This window comes from Notolepis coatsorum (genome assembly GCF_963971535.1).
Source record: "Notolepis coatsorum genome assembly, chromosome: 14".
In the NCBI taxonomy this organism is placed as follows: Eukaryota; Metazoa; Chordata; class Actinopteri; order Aulopiformes; family Paralepididae; genus Notolepis; species Notolepis coatsorum.
This window is the reverse complement of record NC_140178.1, coordinates 68917840-68940770: the sequence shown is the minus strand read 5'-3', so window position 1 is coordinate 68940770 and position 22931 is coordinate 68917840. Positions and strand designations below refer to the sequence as shown.

The 22931-nt window shown below is 46.2% G+C and overlaps 1 protein-coding gene across 1 annotated transcript in view; it reads right to left on the bottom strand.

Moving 5' to 3' along the window:
* cyth3b (cytohesin 3b) overlaps positions 1-12633 on the bottom strand; it is a 102508-nt gene extending 89875 nt beyond the window's left edge. The window contains exon 1 of the mRNA XM_084328397.1: positions 12369-12633. Coding sequence (XP_084184523.1) covers positions 12369-12387 — 19 coding nt within the window. The 5' untranslated portion in view covers positions 12388-12633. The remainder of the gene's footprint in view (positions 1-12368) is intronic.
* Between the last annotated feature and the right edge of the window lie 10298 nt (positions 12634-22931).

Here is a 22931-nt window from a genome sequence, read left to right as displayed (position 1 = left end):
GTGAAAAACATGTTGTTTACAGTGGTGGCTGTTCATGTAAACATGTAATTAAACAAAGCACTCAGAAGAAAATAAACAAGCTACTGAATCAAAGTATGATAAACAATAGCCCTTGCAGTCACGTAAGGGGCTAGATTTGATTTGATTTGATTTTATTTTATTAGGGATCCCCATTAGCTGGTGCGATAGCAACCAGCCAGTCTTCCTGGGGTCCACACACAAAAAAACACAAACAATCACCATTGCAAAAAAACAAAATTATTAAAAGTCAGTACACACAATGCATAATGAACCTACCGTAACAATTAATATAGCTAAAATTACATTAGTGTAAAACAAAAACAAAAAACCACTTTACAGTGTTAAAAACAATTTAAAAACAATTTAAAAACAATTGAAGATTCTTTTTAAACGTGAATCTACTGTAAATGCAGCAGAGGTTCCGAGGCAGGCCATTCCACAGAGTTAATGCTCTAAAAATAAAAGATCTCCCCAGAGCGCTGGTTCTAGGACCTGGCAATTCAAGCTGCCCACTACTGGAACCTCTAGTGTAATGCTCGTGCACAGTATTACTAAAAACAATCTGATGATTATGTATAAAAACAGGAGTCTTACTGCTCATGACCAACTTGAACAGCACAAGTATATTAAAAGACAATCTATTTTCAACGTTAAGCCAAGAGAGGCGGGCATGCATACGGCTCACATTAGACCTTAGTGAGCAGCCCAGTACCAACCGTGCTGCCCTGTTCTGGACCACCTGGAGCTTCCTGAGGTCACCACTGGCAGCAGATGACCACATCGCAGAGCAATAGTCAAGATGACATAAAACTAAACTTTGCACTATCTGACATAAAAGGGTACGGGCAACAAAAGAAGCACATTTCCTGGAAATACCAATTGCTCTTCCCATTTTTAAAACAATATAATTAATATGCTGAGACCAAGACAGAGTGCAATCCAGCATCACTCCAAGGAGTTTAGTACTTTCAACTTGTTGAACTGCTGAATTACACAAGTTTAAATGAAGCTTTGGATTTGTAGATAACCTGTGCCTTGTTCCCAGCACAATACATTTAGTCTTGGAGATATTAAGGACAAGTCTATTACATACTACCCAGTCATGCACAACTTTAAGTTCTCTACTCAAAACTTCATTAAGTACATTGCATGATGGTGCCGCGTAATACAATGTTGAATCATCTGCATAAAGAACTGTTGTAGCACATTTGGTAGCCCAAGATAGGTCATTCGTAAATACAGAGAAGAGCAAAGGTCCTAGGCAACTTCCTTGCGGCACGCCACACTCTAGACCTCTGCTACTGGGCAGGCTGCCATTTAGATACACCTTCTGTGATCTAGAGGACAAATAACTTAGTATCCACTTTAAAGCAGAAGAGTTAAAACCATAACATTTAAGTTTATCAACCAGTAGAGAATGGTCCAGCACATCAAATGCAGCACTAAAATCTAACAGCACAGCTCCCACCAACATAGAGTTATCTATAGCTTTAAGCCAGTCATCAGTCATCTGTATCAAGGCAGTAGAAGTAGAGTGACCAGCTCTATAGGCATGTTGAGAATCTGTTGCAAGCTTGTTTGAAACAAAATACTCTTGAATTTGTGAATGCACCAACTTTTCCATGATTTTGCTCAAGACAGGTAAAATACTTATAGGTCTAGAATTTCCCTCATTAAAAGCAGATTTGGTATCCTAGATAAACAAATGCATTAGTTTTGTGGCATTAACGGTTAGTGTTACACGTTCAATAACATGTATTCACTCTTGGTCGACGGGGAGGGGAGCCGGGAGGAGAGGCGCACGCCTCGGCGCCTCGGCTCAACAGACCCGTCCACCGTCTACCTCGGAACGGCCGGGCTCCCAACACGCCTGCCGCCCGTCCGCCCTACCACCGTTCCGAGGTAGACGGTGGACGGGTCTGTCCACCGTGCGCCTGCTGTTGTTTCCAACGCAACCACCTCCCGCCATGAAGCTCGCGCTCCGTGGCCGAAAAAGGATGGTATTCATTAATGATCCTTCTGCAGGTTCACCTACGGAAACCTTGTTACCGATTACTTCCTCGGCGGGGAGCTAACTACGGCTCCCCGGTAGCTACGGTAAGTCTGTTGAGGCTTGCCGATTGGTGGTAACAGCAGAGGCGGGTGCAAGCGGTGTGACGTAATTGGCAGAATCGCCTGTCAATCAAAATAGAGCTCTGGTTGAGAAATAGTATCCCGCTGCAGCCCGGCAGACCATACTGGTTGAGCCGAGCGCCTCGCATTCACATCACCTCAACCCCGTGCGCATCCTTTATTTTTTTTTCACCGAACGTTCGAACCTATTAATTAAAGTCCGAATGTCAGCGTAACGAACGAACGTTCGAACGTTCGAACGTTCGGGCTCAGCCTTAATGTGTATGTGTATGTGTATGTGTGTGTGTGTGTGTGGTGTGTGTGTGTGTGTGTGTGTGTGTGTGTGTGTGTGTGTGTGCATGTCTCTCTATGTGAAGCATCACTGCCGGACAGGGTACAGGCAACATTGATCAGTGGGGCACAGCAGGAACCTTTTCGACTGGCCCACACCACCCACCAAGTCACAGACAGTTTCCCACTGAGTGGATTTATGCTTGACAAATACCAACATGCATCGCCTCTCAGCCACTCTGCAACCCCAGACCGGTCACCTCCTCTTTGGGCTTCCTCAGCGGAGGGAGGCCCTGTCCTGGTCTGCCCTGGTTCATGTGTGGATTATACAAGGGGGGTAGGATGGGTTGGTGGCGGTCATTGTGCGTATTAGGGATTTAAAGCACACAATCGCCATCTTACACACACAGTGCAATTAGAAATGTATTTATTTGCATACCCTTCTGAGAAACACATTCATGTATGCATTTCACCAGATGAGCAGGCTCCCCTGGAGCAGGTACAGGGTTTGGTATTTTCCTCAAGGACACGTTGATAAGGATGGTATAATCATGATATAATGATAAATGCTTGTGAATTGGAAACACTCAAATAAGCTTTCAGTTTGCCATCATAATCCCCAGCTCACATCTTGGGGTCGCAGTGAGAGGAAGTGTGCACTGCATCCCCCAGCTCACATCTTGGGGTCGCAGTGAGAGAAAGTGTGCACTGCATCCCCCAGCTCACATCTTGGGGTCGCAGTGAGAGGAAGTGTGCACTGCATCCCCCAGCTCACATCTTGGGGTCGCAGTGAGAGAAAGTGTGCACTGCATCCCCCAGCTCACATCTTGGGGTCGCAGTGAGAGGAAGTAGCATCACCCAGCTCACAACTGTACATTGGATTATCGACTAAACCTTACTTGGTCCCAAGAAGAGGGTCTTGTGTATTATTGGGTTTAATAGGACATTTATTGTACATTGGAGGGGGTTGCGTTAGGACATTTACAGGGGCCAGTTTCAAATTGCAGTCTCTCGTAGGTGCTCTTTGAGAGTGGTTTTGAAAGTGGGTAGTGATTTACATTCCTTTACAGCTGTGGGTAGGGCGTTCCACATTGATGTGGCATAATTGCAAAACGTGTTTAGTCCCTTGTTTGAGCCGAATCTGGGTTTAACATGATTTGTGGAGCTCCCTCTGGTGTTGTGATCGTGGTATTCACTGACCTTTGCGAAGTATTTTGACATGTACATGGGTACTTTAGTCGTGTAGTGTATCTTGTAGACCAGGCCCAGTAACATGAGCAGCTGAGAGGACGCTGGCGTTTGATGTCGCCGCTTCTCAGTCGCTCCACTGAGTTAACGTTCCTTCCCTTACTAAAAATGTTTTGTCTGGGCTGCTAACGTTAGATTCAGATCTTTTTTTTTTGATCACTCCACCGCAGTGTGCTGTTGTCCGAGGCTGGATTCGTTGTATGTGGCTGGTCGTTAGCCGGTTAGCTGCTCCGGTCGATATGCTAACATACTCCTCTCGCCAACTTCGGAGTTTTTTCAACGCCGCTGCGCCAATCTGGCTGGATACCATCAGATCACTCGGACTCCTTCAACGCCCCCGCTATATACATCGAGCATCCCGCTACAAACTCATCTGCACAGATTCCACTATACCCGTGGTAGTATCTGCTCCGCGCTTCCGTGTTGTTCATCGACGTCATCACAACACACCTCACGTGCGCACCAGCTGTCTGAAGCCCCTGGCCTGCTCAGACAGTAGCACCCCTCCCACTCTGCCTGTCTCCTCCACAGCCACTTTCATGCTGCTCAATACTCGCTCCCTCAATAACAAGGCACTACTCATCCATGATATCATCACTGAAAGAAAACTGGATTTTTTATGTTTGACTGAAACATGGCAAAATAAACTGGATTTCATCACACTAAACCAAGCTACACCCCCCGGTTACATCTACCTCCAGAAACCGCGCTCCACGGGCCGTGGCGGCGGGCTGGGTGTCATTCATCGTACAGACTTCCAGGTCAAGGAGATACCCACTCCTGATCTCACATCATTCGAATGCATTACATTCTCTCTCTCCGGATCTCCTGAACCTCAACCTCAATTTGCCCTGATTTACCGCCCCCCCAAAGCCTCCACCACCTTCCTGTCAGAGCTAACCGAGCTCCTGTCCTCCTTCTGCTCCAGGTCCCTGACCACCTATCTGCTCAGAGATTTCAACATTCATGTTGACTCCACCAACTGCAACTTTGCCGCAGATTTCCTGTCGCTTCTGGACTGCCTCAGCATCACGCAGCATGTCCAGGGCCCCACCCACTCCAAAGGTCACACTCTGGATCTGGTCTGCTCCACCGGTAACCCCCCCTCCCACCTGCAGTGTCTAGACCTTGCGGTATCTGACCACCATGCCATTCTTTTCACTGTCCCTATCCCCCCGCCCAGGCAGCGTCCAACGCGCACCCTCACATTCAGGGACACCAAGTCAGTGTGTGCATCAGCCCTATCTGACCTCATCACTACCCACATGGCCCCGGTTCCCTCCGATACCTCCCCGGACACCTTAGCGGCCTGTTACAATGCCGCCCTCTCCCTCAGCCTGGACTCTCTGGCGCCCCTCAGAAGCTGGAATGTGTCCTTTCCTCGCCCTGCCCCATGGTTTACCTCTGACCTCCGCTCAATGAAAAGAGCTGGTCGACGACTGGAGCGACTCTCCAAGCGATACTTTGGCCTCACCATCCACCGTCTGGCCTTCGTCGACCACGTGAGGTCCTACAGAGAGGCTCTCTCCAAGACCAGGACCGCATACTACTCCACCCTCATCACCTCACAGCAAAATAACCCCAGATCGCTTTTCTCAACTATAAATCGTCTCCTCCGCCCTCTCACTGCCTCCCACACTGCTGATGCTCCCGACCTCTGCTCTAAGTTCCTTGACTTTTTCCAGGCTAAAGTGACTTCCATCCACCAACAACTCACGGTGCCCGCCCCCTCACCTCCTCACTTACCCCTGACGCCGGACTACATGCTCCCAGCGACATCCCTCCATCCCCAGTGCTCTCTCTCCTCCTTCTCCCCAGTGGATGTTCCGCTGGTCATGAAGCTGGTTACCAGAGCCAAAGCTTCCACCTGCTCCCTCGACCCCATGCCTACGGTGCTGGTCAAGGCCTGCCTTCCTACCCTCTGCCCCATCATAACGGACATCATCAACTCCTCTCTGTCATCTGGAATAGTTCCCTCCTGTTTCAAAACCGCCTCCATCACTCCCATCCTAAATAAGCCTGGTTTGGACCCTGAGGTGCTGGACAACTACCGGCCGATCTCCAACCTTCCTTTCCTTTCCTTTTTTTTTTTTTTGGTATTTTTCCCCCTCCATTTTCCTCCGATTTTCTCCCATCCCAATGTTAGTCGTATGCCAATTCCCAGTCCCTTCCTGGTTGCTGCGCACTTACCCCCCACAGTCAGATCATCTGGGAGAGTGGAGACTACCACGTGCTTCCTCCGACACACGTCCTGCCAATCACCGCTTCTTTTCACCTGGCAGCGCGGATTCTCATCGAGAGGGCGTAGCGTGTGGGAGGACCACACTATCCCCCTCGAGTCCTATCCGCGCTTAGCAGGCGCCCCGACCGAACTGTAGGAGTCGCTGTTTACAACGACCCGGACCCACCCCGCCAGCTTCTCCCACCCTCTAATACAGCCAATTGTATTAGTGCAGACGGCCAGCCAAGCTGGTGACAACCCCGGAGCTGTGAGCTGGATTCGAACAGGCGAATCCAGCTCACAGCTCCGGGGCTGGTGACGAACGCAATCTCCGCTCGGCCACCTAACCGCCCTCCAACCTTCCTTTCCTAAGTAAAACCTTGGAAAGGGCAGTCGCCGCCCAGCTTCATCAACATCTGTCCAACCATGAGCTCTATGAACCCCTTCAGTCAGCCTACCGAGCACATCACAGCACAGAGACCGCCCTCATCAAGATCACTAATGACCTCCTCCTTGCTGCAGACTCCGGACACATCAGCCTCCTCATCCTTCTCGACTTCTCCGCGGCGTTCAACACAATATCCCACTCAGTCCTCCTCAAATGCCTCTCCGACAACCTAGGCATCACCGGTACAGCTCTGGTTTCATTCATATCTCACAAATAGATCTCAGTTTGTCAGCGTCAGCGGCTCATCCTCCCCCCCGGCCCCAGTCAACCACGGTGTCCCCCAGGGCTCCGTGCTGGGTCCCCTACTATTCACCATTTACATGCTCCCCCTCGGTCAGATTATACGTCACCACGGACTCAACTTTCATTGTTATGCTGATATACTCAGCTCTATATCAGCACCTCACCATCCTCCCAGCTCCCCCCACAGTCTGTAGTCAACTGCCTCCAGGCTATAAAAACCTGGATGTCAACCAAATTACTTAAACTAAACAGCAAAAAAACAGAGCTCATGGTTGTGGCCCCCAAGGCACTGCTCGGGAAGGTTGGAGATCTCCTCCTCCACGTTGACGGCTGTTCCATCTCCCCGTCTCTCGAAGTCCGTAACATGGGCGTCACCCTTGACTCCACACTTTCATTTCACTCCCACATCAAATCTGTCACCAAGTCTGCCTTCTACCACCTCAGGAACATCTCCCGTCTCCGACCCTCACTCTCAGACTCTGTGGCTGAGACCCTGATCCACTCATTCGTCACCTCCCGGTTGGACTACTGTAATGGAGTCCTGTTCGGGGTACCCAGCAAAGCCCTGAACAGGCTCCAGTATGTTCAGAACTCAGCTGCCAGGGTTCTCACTCACACCAAGCCCTGGCAGCACATCACCCCCACCCTCATCCATCTCCACTGGCTTCCAGTCAAGTTCCGCATCACCTTCAAACTCCTGCTCCTCACCTACAAATCCCTCCATGCCCTCGCCCCCCGGTACCTGTCTGATCTCCTCCACCAGTACACTCCATCCCGGAACCTACGATCCTCTGATCTAGGTCTCCTCTCCATCCCTCGCACCAGGTTACGGACTTTTGGGGACAGAGCCTTCAGCGTGGCGTCCCCTACCCTCTGGAACTCTCTCCCCCCCCGAAATCCGCAACGCCCCAACCCTGGACACCTTCAAATCCGCTCTAAAAACACACCTCTTCACCAAGGCTTTTCCCCATCAGTTAGTTTAGATTAGATTAGGTCCATTATCCCTTACCTTCCCTCATCCCCCCCCCCTATTTTTCCTTGCCCTATTTTTTGTCCTGATTGTGAAGCGACCTTGGGTTCTATGAAAGGCGCTATATAAATTTGATCTATTATTATTATTATTATTATTATTGCAAGTTGCTGTACTCTGTCGTCTACTCTAAGACATCCTAGGTTGTCAAAGTGGGCAGGGGTGAGGTGGGTTCTAGGAGTAAGGTCAAGCAGTAGTCTGACCAGTTTGTTTTGAGATGTTTGTAATTTTGTTTTTAGCGCCTTTGAGGTGCTTTGGTACCATGAGGTGCAAGCATAGTCGTAGTACCCTTGAATGAGTGCTCCTGCCAGAGCCTTTAGGGTATTCTTGTTTACCAGAGAGGAGATCCGGTACAAGAATCGAGTTCGTTGGTTGACTTTTTTTATTACATTGGATGCCATTTTGTCACAGGAAAGATTTGCCTCTAGGATGGAACCTAGGTATGTAATTTCATCTTTCCTTGTGACAATATTGTCACCCACTGTAACTGAGAAGCCGTCGGTCTTGCTGAGTTTGTTATTTGAACCGAAGAGAATGGACTCTGTTTTACCCAGGTGTAATGATAGTTTGTTATCAGCGAGCCAGATGCAGATTTTGCCTAGTTCCGAGCTGAAGGTTTTTTCAACCTGTAACTTGTTCCTGTCAGAGACCAGCAGGGCTGAGTCGTCCGCGAACAGGAACAAGTTGCAGTCACAAGCTGATAGACATGTCATTTGCCTAAATTAGGAACAGTAGCGGTCCTAGTATGCTTCCTTGTGGAACACCACAGCTCACTGGGAGGGGGGGGGGGTAGGGGGTAGGGTACCGTTTACCTCCACCATCTGTTCTCTCCCCTCCAGGTAGGATTGCATCCAGCTCACTGATAGACTATCAAAACCAATTGCTTTGAGCTTGTCAATCAGAATGGAGTGATTGACAGTGTCGAAGGCCTTTTGTAGGTCCAGCATGACCATGCCGCAGTATTTGCCCGTGTCCACCTCTTGTTTGATGTGGTCGTTTAAATAGAGAAGGCATGTGTCAGTGGAGTGGGATGTTCTGAAGCCAGATTGGAATTCGTAGATTCGATTTTTTTTCTGCAAGGTACTTTTCGACCTGTTCGTATACTATTTTTTCCATGACTTTCGAGATGGAGGTAAGGATAGAAACAGGGCGGTAGTTGCCTGGGTCTAATTTGCTGCCCTTTTTGTGCAGGGGTGTTACTCTCGCAATTTTGAAGTCTTTGGGTACGTGTCCCTGTTTTATGGAGAGGTTTATTATGTGTGTGATGACAGGGGTGATGGCGGCTGCTGAGTCTCTGAGGAATTTGGAGGGGATATTGTCATGGCCAGTGGCCTTGTTAGGTTGGAGGGCGCTCCGTTTTTTGAGTACCTCAGCTGTTGTTACCATTTCTAGTTTGAAATCGTCTTTGCGGACCCCTAGGTTATTGTAGTAGGCTATGATGTGTTCTACCCCAAAATGCCCTGAGTGGGAGGGTAGTTTGTTTACCAGTGTTGTGGCTATGTTTGTGAAGAAAATGTTTAAGTAATTGGCTACATCCAGCTTGTCTGTGATGGATGCGTAAACACCATTACTGCAGCCTAGTTGATTATTGAGTCATTTCCAAAGTTCACGTGGTTTGTTTTTGTTTTCCTCAGTTTTGTCATTGATGAAATTCTTTTTTGCAGTTTTGAGGTCGCAGTGAAAGGAAGTAAAGTAGCATCCCAACATAAGCAGCTCCTGTTACCTCTGACCCAGTGGGTCTATGGATCTCTGGAACAGAGTCAGTTGGGTCTTAGTCGACCAATACTTTGTTCATCGATTAGCCGTTCGAGTTATTTCCTGAAAAGTTATAAGCTCATCTCTGGTAAGCAGCACTAGATCTAAAGAGATCCTTCTCCATTGTTTCATATTGGGATACAATTCCATTGACCTGTTTATGAAATCAACTAATCAATTAGTCGACAAAGTCCTATGACTATTAATGGCTGCTTTTTTTATATAGCGCTTTTATCCAAAGCGCTTTACAATTTGTTACTCACATATAGGCCTGCCGCGATAAGCAATAAATCGATTAATTGCTGCGATAATTAAAATTAATGCAATGATTTTGACGGGCGCGATTAATTGCTATTTGCGCGTTTGTTTTAATGAGGCGGAACCAGTCCAGTACCCCTCGTCAGTCACTCCGTGTGGGGGGCCGCTGGCCTTACTACAGAGCACAGCACAGGAGCTCCGTGGGGCACTAGCAACGCCACATATAGCTTAACTACATTTCTCAATAGTGTTGCTCCTTTTAACCAAATAGCGTTCTTTGTAGTGTAACGTTAGCTATTTTTAGACCCAAGTAGTTACTCGCTACTGCCCGGAGAAACTGGACTGCTAAATAAAGATTAAAGATCTAGTGTTGATGCTCATTCAATGCCAACAACATTAGCTAAATAGCTAACAAACAAAATACAACGTATAGCATAGCTACAACACAGAATAACGTTAATACAATTACATGCATCATTGTTTACAATGAACGGGTGGGACTAGTCAAAGGACTGGACACGGGGACAAGTTAAACATGAATACATTTATTATAACAGGTAATCGAGTTGCGCTCCCGTGCCTACGCACCACAGGGCTATTCTATTCTATACGGCTTTGACGCTTCCTCCTCATCGTTGATTGCCTGTAGTAGCTGCATCTAACGTTAGTAGCTAACGTTAAAACTAACCTAAAGTTAGTTGCTCACCAACAATCTCAACATTTGTTTTATCATTAGCTCAAAAACACAGAACCGGACGAGATGCTGCTAGGATAATAACAACAATACTTCCGCTCCGGTCGGTGGGCTTCAAAATAAAAGTCTAAAACCGGAAAAGACGGAGCGGTGGGCTTCAAAATAAAAGTTTTGGGAAATAAATTTCTAAAAAAAAAAATCTCTAACCGGTCGCAATAATATCGCTTATCGCGATATTTTCGGGGGCAATTAATCGCCCAGCAAAATGTGTTATCGTGGCAGGCCTACTCACATATTACCCATTCACTCACACATTCACACACCGACGGTGGAGGCAACCATGCAAGGTGCCAACCTGCTCATTGGGAGCAATTAGGCGTTAAGTGTCTTGCTCAAGGACACATCGACACGCTGCCCGGGAGGAGCGGGAATCGAACCGGGAACCTCCGGATTGCCAGACGACTGCTCTACCTCCTGAGCCACTGTCGCCCCCTGTTAGTAGACTCAAATGTTCTTTAGTCGAGGAGGACAGCCCTAATGGTGACAAATATGAGCATGGGTATTCTGACATGTTCAGTGACCTACCAACATGGATAAACCTTATGAGAACTTACGGCACAATTCACACAGTCATAGAAGAACAGACTTCTCCTGCCATCCATTCCAGCAGGAACACTGTGTCCGCACAGCACTACACACAGCACTACACACAGCACTACACATCCAGAACACCAGTGACACCATTTATTTCAGATGAGCAGACTCACTGTGGCATAAATCACTGGCACCGTACTCACACCTGCACACACCAGAGCATGCACATGCACGCCACGCACGCACACACCACTTATAATTCCAGGTCATGATCCATGAATCCATGAAATGTTTTTGTATGCATAGGTGAATGACATACCGGCCAGTGTGAATGTCAAAGGGCCACTCGTTTCCCCCCTCCTGGCTGCTCGTCAGTTATCTCTGGTTGCATCACAGGACCATATGTCAGTCTGTGCGGCTGTGTTGATGCGTGCCACCGCCGGCTGGAGGCCAGGCCATCCTCAAACAGTACGATGGGAGTTCTTGCCATGCATGCCGCGCACACAGCTACATCCTGAAGCTATACGCAGGCACTGAGCAATTGATGGCCAGGCCAAATATCACAGATCACAGCCTTAAAGAGGGGTTGGGGTCACTGGAGAAATGATGGCCCCCTGCTTTGATTAATTTGGATAAATCTTGACAAAAAGTAAAGTTCATGATTTTGTTCACAGTGGTTTTTGAACAGAGTTTGCTGAACCCTGGCGTGCAGTCCACAGCTGGAACTACGCCAGGGCATTCTTCAAACAAACCGTTTTGTTTAAATGCATTCGTTTCACGGGGATACTTGGTGAAACAATGTGAGACCTGTTGGGCAGGCTTGGCACAAGTCCAGAGCTGACACAGGCGGGACTGGAGTCCATAATCCAGGGTAAACCAAGGAAGCCCCCCCCTCGTCGTCACAGTCATCACGCCTATCCACTCAAGGGTGACAACCTCCTTGGTTCCTTTCAACACCATTATGTAGGTCAATCCACACATCCTGCATTAGCTACTGTACATCTAATATGTGACAGAAGACTCGTACACATTGCTGCTTCTGAAACCATCAGACCACAGGTGGAAAGGGGGTCACTGCATCTCCTATAAGGAACTTCACACCAGTAGTCTCGACCATAACATGCTGATGTGAGCAAGGTGATAGTGTGACTGCAGTTATATGCTGTAGAAAGGCTTTATATAAAGCTATTTCTATAATCTATACTCCACTGCATGAATAAACTACTCTGATGATTAGTAGTCTAACGGCCCATAAATACATTTATTTATTTACAAGTAGCAATGTGGGTAATTATTATTATTATCGTCATCATCGCCATAATGAGTATTGTAATTTTAATACAGTCTCGTATAAAGACAAATGTCTATCTTTCTTACAATTAGCCGGCTGTTAGTCAGGATGCACATAATATAGATCAACGGCATGGTATGAATGCCACAGAATGAAACCTACCTTGATTGTCCTCGTCCATGACTGTGAGCAATATTCAAGATCCCCAAAAATCGTGTTACGGTCGCAGAAACTTCTGTTGTATGTATGGATAGAGTCGAATTTATGACACTGTGCGTTCTAATGTATAGGGCGCACCGGGACACAGGTTGCCTCACGAGCAGTGTCTTGTGTGGGAGAATATACTGGCCATTAATGCTAGAATCGCGAGCAAATCCCTCTGTGTATATATTGTCAGCAGCGTATTTCGTGACGTCCTTTCTCCAGAGCCGCCAAATACGCCTTCACTCCACTAGTGTATGGGGAGAGTGGCTGGCCATCCCATCCCAGCTCCGCTACTCTCCTCCGCTAGACGGCTTGTCGTCCTGCGCGTCATCGTTCTCCGCCTTGCCAGCGACAAAGACCACAGATCTGCCCTCACGTGACTCATACAACGGTGAGGTTATTGTCACTAGTTGCTGACAAACACCATTACCATCTACCTGAACGTTTCTAATTATAGCTCTCTCTGGTAGGTGATGATATTCTAAAACTGAATGCAGAATTTTAGTAGCCCGATTGGGGGACCCTGATGTAAACAAGACGAAAGTCTTTCTCTGATCTGCATCCCCTTAACAATTGTATGTATTGAGCTGTACTGTACTGTACCCATTCTGCAATCTGTTAATAAAGTGTTCAATCAATCGATTCAAACCTCAAAGGCGCTAAAAACAAAATTACAAACATCTCAAAACAAACTGGTCAGACTACTGCTTGACCTTACTCCTAGAACCCACCTCACCCCTGCCCACTTTGACAACCTAGGATGGTGTAGAGTAGACAACAGAGTACAGCAACTTGCAATAGGCCTGGTCTACAAGATACACTACACGACTAAAGTACCCATGTACATGTCAAAATACTTCCCAAAGGTCAGTGAATACCACGATCACAACACCAGAGGGAGCTCCACAAATCATGTTAAACTCAGATTCGGCTCAAACAAGGGACTAAACACGTTTCGCAATTATGCCACATCAATGTGGAACGCCCTACCCAAAGCTGTAAAGGAATGTGAATCACTACCCACTTTCAAAAACACTCTCAAAGAGCACCTACGAGAGACTGCAATTTGAAACTGGCCCCGGTAAATGTCCTAACGCAACCCCATCCAATGTACAATAAATGTCCTATTAAACCCAATAATACACGAGACCCTCTTCTTGGGACCAAGTAAGGTTTAGTCGATAATCCAATGTACAGGTTGTTTGAACACAACCATGCACTTACTTTACACAATGATTTGGTAGCTGTCCAGCTTTGATACTCATGTTACACTGGTGATGTGATTTGAATTCCACCACTCACTCTATAACTGCAAGGGAACATTTTTAGTGTGTGAGGACCAAAGTCATCCTTACCGGTGGAAACCAATTCCAAACCAATTTTACCTTTATGAGTCACAAGAAACGGTCACGCAGGCCATAAAATGTTTGCTACAAAATTAGTGACAGTATCAAATGTCAACAGGTTGGAGTATACATCCACAGGAGTCATCTGTCTCATCTGTCCTCGCATTAAAGGAACACACCAACACTATGGGAAATGCGCTTACAGTCTTCTCCAGAGTCAGACAAAAAGATAGATACCAATTTCTTCTCTGTGCATTCAGTAGAAAGCTAACTGGCTGCAACCTAGCCTAACTTGGCACAAATTAATGGAAGCCGATACGGACAAGTCGACTAGCCTAGCTTAAAACTCCAGGAGCTAGGCTAGTGGTCTGTATCTGCTTCCATTAATTTGTGCTAAACTAGACTAGCTTGCAGCCGGATAGCTTTCTACTGAACACGCAGAGAGGAAATTGGTATCTATCTTTTTGTCTGACTCGGGAGAAGACGGTAAGTGCATTTCCCATAGTGTTGGTGTGCCCCTTTTTAAAGGATAAGCAAAAGTTTGTACTGCATCAATAACTTGAATTGTGATGATAACCCATAAACTGGAAATGAACAAAACATCAAAGTCAGCCATTTCATATGAAGTAAAGGAAGGTTGTTCGCAGGTAGACAGGTGCTGCAGCGGTTCAGATGACACTCTTACATAAGCAGGTCAGTGTGCAGGCAATGGCATGGAGAAGACACACACACACACACACACACACACTTGCAGCGCTCGTTTCTGCAACACACGGTTTCAATTATAGCATTCCTGCCTCCACAGAGTAGGAGGGGGTCTCACTTCCTGCACACATTACTCCAGTGGTCAAGAATGAACAGATGTTTTAATGTATTCATTCATTTGTTTATTCATAGACGTCTCTATTGGACAAATGTTTCCGTCTCAATCCTCCCAAAATCCCCCCCCCCCCCCCCCCCCCCCGTCTACAGCTGCCCTGCTTTTAGGTTAACAGAAAAAAGTCATCCAAACGTAAGCACAAGAAACACTTAAAGGGCAACACCACCCAAGAATTCCAGTATTTTATTTCCATAGCCTAGGAAAGTTCAATCAATATTTGCCAATATGAGCTACTATCTCACAAAGCCAGAAACCAGAGAAGTAAGACTCAAACTTGGTATAAAGTCTGGAGCTGCTCCATAGACAATGAATGGAAGACTGACTTTGTGGACCCACAGCATGTTTGTTTTTATTGTATACCCAAATTTGCTTTATTCTATAATAGTGTTCTCCGCTCTGAAACTGAAAATATACCCATATATTCAGAACATTCCGCTGGGTGCTCTCAGTATCACCTTCACCCATCACGACTGAACTGGTGGAACCCAATATGCAAACACAGAGACTGATTGATTGATTGAATTGATTGAAAAGTTTATTAACAGATTGCAGAATGGGTACAGTACAGTACAGCTCAATACATACAATTGTTAAGAGGATGCAGACCTGAGAAAGACTTTCGTCTTGTTTCCATCAGGGTCCCCCATTTTCAATTCATCATATGACACACATGACATGGACTTGGTTGGTATAACCCAAAAGGCAGGTTCTTTATTTTATAATCGTCCAAGCAGTGGTTGGTAAAGCCACAGGGATACTTGTACTGTCCAGGGGCTAAGAGTAGGAGCAGGGTAGTCAGACAAGCGGGAAGTCTTATATAGAATCGAATACTCAAGTAGTTCAGGGTTAGAGCAAGGAGCAGGGTAGTCAGCCAGGCAGGGGGTCATACACAGGATCTGTTCCTCAGACGGTCCGGGGTTTAGGCGAGGCGCGGGGTTGTCAGACAGGCGGTGGGTCATACATGGTAGCGAGTTCCTCATAGGGTCTGGGGTGTAGGCAAGGAGAGTCGTCAGGCAGGCAGAGATCCAGGAGTAGGGAGAGCACAGGGAGCCAGATGAGGGACTAGGAAAAGGAGAGACAGAACGGGTAAGACACGAGACAAGGAACACAGAAATACGACTAACTAGAAATGAGCAAAGAACTATGACTGACTGGGTAATACTAAGCTACGATCTGGCAGCATGATGACATCTGCGCCAGGTTTAAGTAGGTGCAGCAATCAGCACACAGATTTCCATCAGCTGCTCCCAGAGCTTCCCCACACCTGACTCCGCGTCTGTAATTAGAGAGAATAATAGAGAGAGAGTAGACAGGCAGGCATAGGGTGTGACATCACCATCTTGCCCAATTCATTGTCTATGAAGCAGCTTCAGACTTTGTACCGGATGGCATCAAAAATCGCAAGGTCCATGCTATGTTGTCTGAACTAAGTCCTATGTCTCTCCACTGTATAGTACACACTGTGGAATCAGAAATAGGGAATACCCAAAGACTGAGTAGTACTCAAGTGATTCACTCACGCCAGCCAGGACCTGGGCTATTACACAATAAAGAGAACCCACTCAATCCAGAGCAGTGTTGCCAGATGTATCGTTGTTATCGTATAATTATTGTATAATTATTGGATTTGTACGATCATTTGCTGTCTATACGATTGGTTTTGCCCTCTTTTCGATAATTTTGCCCTCTGTATGCCTATAATGTTCTATTGATTAGAATTCGCAACTGATCATTTCCCTCAGAAAAACGACAAAAACTATAATTTTACATTTCCCATCTGGCAACACTGATCCAGTCTGGCCCAGTCTGGTGCATGGAGTAGATGACAACCTCTCACATCATAGCAGGAGAAACCAGACACCCCCAGCAGACACCCCCAGCAGACCCCCTACTAACGTTACACCTGGATAAACGTACCGCCTCAAGGTAGGGTGTGTGTGTGTGTGTGTGTGTGTGTGTGTGTGTGTGTGTGTGTGTGTGTGTGTGTGTGTGTGTGTGTGTGTGTGTGTGTGTGTGTGTGTGTGTGTGTGTGTGTGCGTGCGTGCGTGCGTGCGTGCGTGCGTGCGTGCGTGCGTGCGTGCGTGAATATATAAGCCATGATCCGGCAGTGGCTGGCCAGGCTCTTTATCCCAGACACTGTTTATTTTCCCTTCACTCTGACATGCAGTGTAGGTTTGAGATGACCTAACCATGTGTTTTAAAAGGAACATAATTCTGGGAGATCGTGGCAGGATGGAAAAAGAAACAGGAGGAGGAGGGGCGCAGCAGGTCCTTGGAGAATGTGAGAAACGTGCACGTCTGTGTTTCAAGGGGAGTTTCGATCCGGTAATGATTGGGTAAGGAGAGAGCATGGGGAAACAGGGAGAGGTGTCAGTGGGAGGAGGTATGCAGGGTCTGGCCTCCCACTTCAGAGAGAGTGGGGGGGGGGGGGGGTGGGGGGGGGGGGGGGGGTTCCTGTTTGGGGCCCAGATGGCCCATCCAGTCCAGGAAACTCAGTGTTTTCTTACTTCTCTCTCTCTCTCTCTCTCTCTCTCTCTCTCTCTCTCTCTCTCTCTTGTTCCACTAGTATTGACTTTTACAAAGGGAGGTATACAGGGAAAGAAGAAGTTGGCATACGGAAAAGGCTGTGATTTTAATATTTATTTGCGCTACAAGCGGAAAATAGGTCATATGCATATCATCTCTGTGGCAGCTTAGGGAGTATAGTTGGACAAATACGGTGTGAGTAGCCCATTTCTATAACTGGTGCATGTGCTGGAGCAAGCAGAGCACGGTTCATTGCAAGTGCATTAATGGGAATTAGAACTATCTCCCTCCTTGTCTCTCTCTATCCCTTGCTCTTTCTGTCTCTCTCAGGTTGTGTGTAAATGTCATGTTTATGTGTTTATGAGTCACAGTCATAACAGAAGGCTCTCAGCATGGCCAAGATAGCCTCATCGATGAGAGGGGGGCGAATGCAAGCTTGCAGTCACTAGTTTTCCCTAGACCAAATATGTTCCTTGTCGTGTGGAATATATCAACTGCAAACCAAGGGCGCAGTAAGCATAAATAGCGGCAACGTCATCCATACAGTGAGTCTGGTTAAGAGTGAACATGTGCTGGGCTTTCAGGCTGACTGAACTGAGTCTGGGCCAGGGCCGCTTCCTCTCTTTAGTGTACCACTGCGGGCTCTCGGCACATGCCCCTGGGGCGATACACGTCTGGCAGATTAGGCCGACCGTCAGAGGAGACGAGACGTCTGTGGTGCTCCTGACCGACTTCACGTGACCTGATTGAGCAGCCAGAGAGACACAATGCTTCATAATGCTCCAGTGTCCACGGAAACGCCTGGGGCCCCATTACCTCCCCTGACACACCCAAATGCCCCTATAAAATCACTTACTTCATAGTATAATCAAATTGAATCACGTCCCATAGCATCAACCCTCCAGTTTCCACTGGCCAATCAATGGTCTGCAGTATCGGGTCGCAGCACGGGTAGGGTGTTTTGTACCTACAGTACCTCAGAGCCGTAACTACACCAGCACAGGCTGGCGCTGCTCCGCACGGGTCCAGTGGTAGTGGGAAAAGGTTTACAATGCGGGAGCATGGATTCCAACTCTCCCTCTTCTGTTTTACCTTGTGGATACTGAAGGGGATGTAGGGCCACTGAACAATCCTTCAATTCAGACAGACTGAGAATGTTTGGTAGGAGATTGAGGCTCGCTGATAGGGTGCTGTCTCTTTGACGGAGAGATGACACAATATCTCAGAGAGGTGTGTTCTTTGAGGAGGAAGCATGCTGGAGAGCAGCTAATCTGAACGGCATTCTACTGTAGTTACTTTTACCAAGGCAATAATGGCTGCAGACAGGATATTGCACCAGAGGATGGAATTAAGGTTATTATTATTAAGGGGCAAGTGAAGAGAACGATTGATATCTCCTTCCTTTTTGAAGTGGGTGAGCTGGGGGAGTTCATGGTCCATGCGTCCGACCCAAATGTCAGTGTCCCAAAAAACCACAGGCCAGACCGGGCCCAGAAAGGGGGCAAATAGGGCGTCACATTTCCTTCCTGTTGTGGGGGTCAGTTGGAGTCTGGGTTGGGGTGGGGGGGTTGACAGAGGTCACAGGATGCAGAGCGAAGCAGGACTTCCTCATGCACTCTGGCTTGATATTCAAATCTGCGTTTCCATCACTTCTTTTCCTGCCGCCATCACAGGTTGGTCGTGAATTTGACGGGATCAGTGAAACCTATAGGGCTCCATATGAGTTGGGTCTTTATTCAAACTTTGTCTGCCATGCACAAAGGCAGCAGTGTGAGTCTGAGGAACAAGTGGGTAAGTAAATCCATGTGTATGTGTGGCCTGCCTGCCCCTAAGTCTGGGGTCCTCCTCCTTGGTTACATAACGTCAGCTCGAGCCTCCTCACGCCAGGATTCTGCCCTTTGATCACAGTGCATTCTCCAGCTCTACACCTGCGTCACAATCCCACAAATTCTATCATGTTCTGGCTGTCCAATCACGAGATGGAAAAATTTAATATAGCAACGCATGTATCATCTAATAATCCACATCGATGATAATCAAGAAAGCAGCTCCTCTTTTATCACACACCGTTTGACACATGGCAGAAGCACTGCAGTGTAGGACAGAATATCTAACAATCGCATGATAGTCCCACAAACACATGATTAGATTAACTATGATCCCATAAAACCAATGGATGAATATCCGTAGTTGGTTTAAGCTGCGGGGTCAAAGGGTATAAGGTCTGGATTAAAAGGCCATAAATGATACTGCATTGAATGCATACTGGAATTATGTTTGTGTTTCATCAAAGCATTTCCCTCTCGCACTATATATAACCGAATGAATATGCTTCTACAAAACATTTCTCTCTATATGACAGAAGGAATGTTTATAGCTTCTGTGACAGCACAGTATAATTCTTCTTTACCATTTGAATCATTGTAATATAAAATGCTCATAAATAAAATGCCAAACATATTGTTATTGCCTTTTGCCATATTACCCAATACAACACTGCACCCGGTGAAGGACTGCTGTAATGTACAAAATAATTATAATAATAATGGAACACCGGGTCATGGAAGCATAAAAACATCATCATGCAAACGCATACTAAAATAGAAGCAGATTTTAATGCTCTTTTACTCAAATAGAAGCATATTTGAATGCTCCTTTACAAAAATAGAAGCAGATTTGAATGCTCTTTCACTCAAATTGAAGCAGATTTGAATGCTATTTTACTCAAATAGAAGCAGATTTGAATGCTCTTTTACTCAAAATAGAAGCAGATTTGAATGCTCTTTTACTCAAATTTAAGCAGATGCTCTTTCACTAAAATAGAAGCAGATTTGAATGCTCTTTCACTAAAATAGAAGCCGATTTGAATGCTCTTTCGCTAAAATAGAAGCAGATTTGAATGCTCTTTCGCTAAAATAGAAGCAGATTTTAATGCTCTTTCACTCAAATAAAAGCAGATTTGAATGCTCTTTCGCTAAAATAGAAGCAGATTTGAATGCTCTTTCACTAAAATAGAAGCAGATTTGAATGATTTTACTTGTATGACCTCTATTTGAGTCCCACGTGTTGACGAAGGTACATACATAGCTTACACATCCCTCCCCCTCAATTCCCTCTCTCTCTTTCTCCCCACTCCTTTTGATTCAGTTTCGAGGTCAGGATTTCTGCTCATCTCATCTCATCACCTGAACCCTCATCTTTTTTGCTCATCCTTTGCATATTAGGCCCCTTCTCCTTCCTGGTCAAACAGTATGTAAATCCAAGGTGTGGATCAGCTCTATTTAAATAACCACCAAGAGGACCTACAAACACTAAACCGGCGAGCGCCACAGCACACCAGTTAAGAGCATCAACATTTTAAGTCGGCACTGAGAATACCTCCCTCCAAATCCAAGAGGATCATCATATGAATCACAGTTCAAAAGACTTAATGCATCTGAGATGAAATAAAAAATTATAAATATTTTTTTTAGTGGATTAATGTTTGATTACATTTAGCACTAGTAAATGCATTATGTGCGCATAGACTTGGAATACTAATGTGTCTCATTTTACAAATGTACATGACTTGGCTTTCACTCATGTTGACCGACACCTCCCCATCCGCCTGGTCTGAGGCTGTTTGCTAAAGCAAAGAACAAACGTGGTGAGTATCTCACAAGAGAAGACGAATGGGTCTGAAGCATAGCTCTTCCTGTTCCGGGCAGAGGTTTCCTGCATTCACCTACCAATGGACATTCTAATCTAAAAGGACCCACGTTTATTTCCTGTTCCTAATTTATGCAAATGCATGTCGTCAGCTTGTGACTGCAACTTGTTCCTGTTTGCGGATGACTCAGCCCTGCTGGTCTCTGACAAGAACAAGTTACAGGTTGAAAAAACCCTCAGCTCGGAACTAGGCAAAATCTGCATATGGCTCGCTGATAACAAACTATCATTACACATGGGCAAAACAGAGTCCATTCTCTTCGGTTCAAATAACAAACTCAGCAAGACCAACGGCTTCTCAGTTACAGTGGGTGACAATATTGTCACAAGGAAAGATGAAATTATAATTACCTACCTGGGTTCCATCCTAGAGGCTAATCTTTCCTGTGACAAAATGGCATCCAATGTAATAAAGAAAGTCAACCAACGAACTCGATTCTTGTACCGGATCTCCTCTCTGGTAAACAAGAATAACCTGAAGACTCTGGCAGGAGCACTCATTCAAGGGTACTACGACTATGCTTGCACCTCATGGTACCAAAGCACCTCAAAGGCGCTAAAAACAAAATTACAAACATCTCAAAACAAACTGGTCAGACTACTGCTTGACCTTACTCCTAGAACCCACCTCACCCCTGCCCACTTTGACAACCTAGGATGGCTTAGAGTAGACGACAGAGTACAGCAACTTGCAATGGGCCTGGTCTACAAGATACACTACACAACCAAGGTACCCATGTACATGTCAAAATACTTCCCAAAGGTCAGTGAATACCACAATCACAACACCAGAGGGAGCTCCACAAATCATGTTAAACCCAGATTCGGCTCAAACAAGGGACTAAACACGTTTCGCAATTATGTACATCAATGTGGAACGCCCTACCCAAAGCTGTAAAGGAATGTGAATCACTACCCACTTTCAAAACCACTCTCAAAGAACACCTACGGGAGACTGCAATTCGAAACTGGCCCCTGTAAATGTCCTAACCCAACCCCCTCCAATGCACAGTAAATAACCAAGTATGGTTTTGTCAATATTCCAATGTACAGTTTTGCTTGTACAGTGTCCCCCACCCACCCCTCCTACCCCCCCCCCCCCAACCACCTCCAATGTACAGCCCCCCCCCCCCCCCCCCCCCCCCCCAACCCACCTACCCAACCTCCTCCAATGTACAGTTTCTACGTCAAATGTATATACTCTCTTTTCTGGACTCTTTTTGTATCACAAACAGTACTGTATTTGCAAATCTGGTATGTCATAAATGTATAGATGTAGCAGTACTGTCAAGTTTCTTTAATAGTTGTCATACAGAAGTACGGAATACTTTTATACAAAATGCTTCTTTCTGTTACGCTCCAGAGACTCTGCTAGACAAGAGATAAGTATGAAATAAAATAGTATAGAATGTAATAATAGAAGTAAAAATAGAAGTCACGTACGTAGACATAGTGTTCAGTATATACATATGTACAATGTTCGATGCAGAATAGAAGTAACTGAGTTACCATACAATATACAATAAACTATGCAATACTAATATACAATACTATATAGTGCAAAGCAGAAATGGGATGAGGTACAATTTAGGTACAATTTACAGTAAGGTGTACTGAGGTATAGGTTGTAGTGCAAATCCTTTATCAATAAATATAAAGTGTGTTTAGGTATTCTAAAGTGTGGAGAGTGGGTGCTGCAGTGTGTTGTTTGTTTAAAGTGAGTGTGTGCGTGTGGATGTGTGTGTTGTGAGTGCATTTGATGGTTGTTGCATAGTGTTATTGTTCGTTGAGCAACCTGATGGCCTGAGGATAGAAGCTTCTTCTGAGTCTTTCTGTGCTTGCCATGAGACTCCGGTATCGCTTGCCTGACCGCAGCAGTTCAAAGAGGCAGTTGTTTGGGTGGCTGGAGTCCTTGATAATTCTCTTAGCCTTACCCCTGCACCGCTTGTTGTAAATGTTCTGGAGAGTGGGAAGCCCCCCTCCAATTGTGCGTTCGGCTGAACTTGCCACTCTCTGTAGTCTGCTTCGGTCTTGTGTGGTGCTATTCCCAAACCAGGAGGT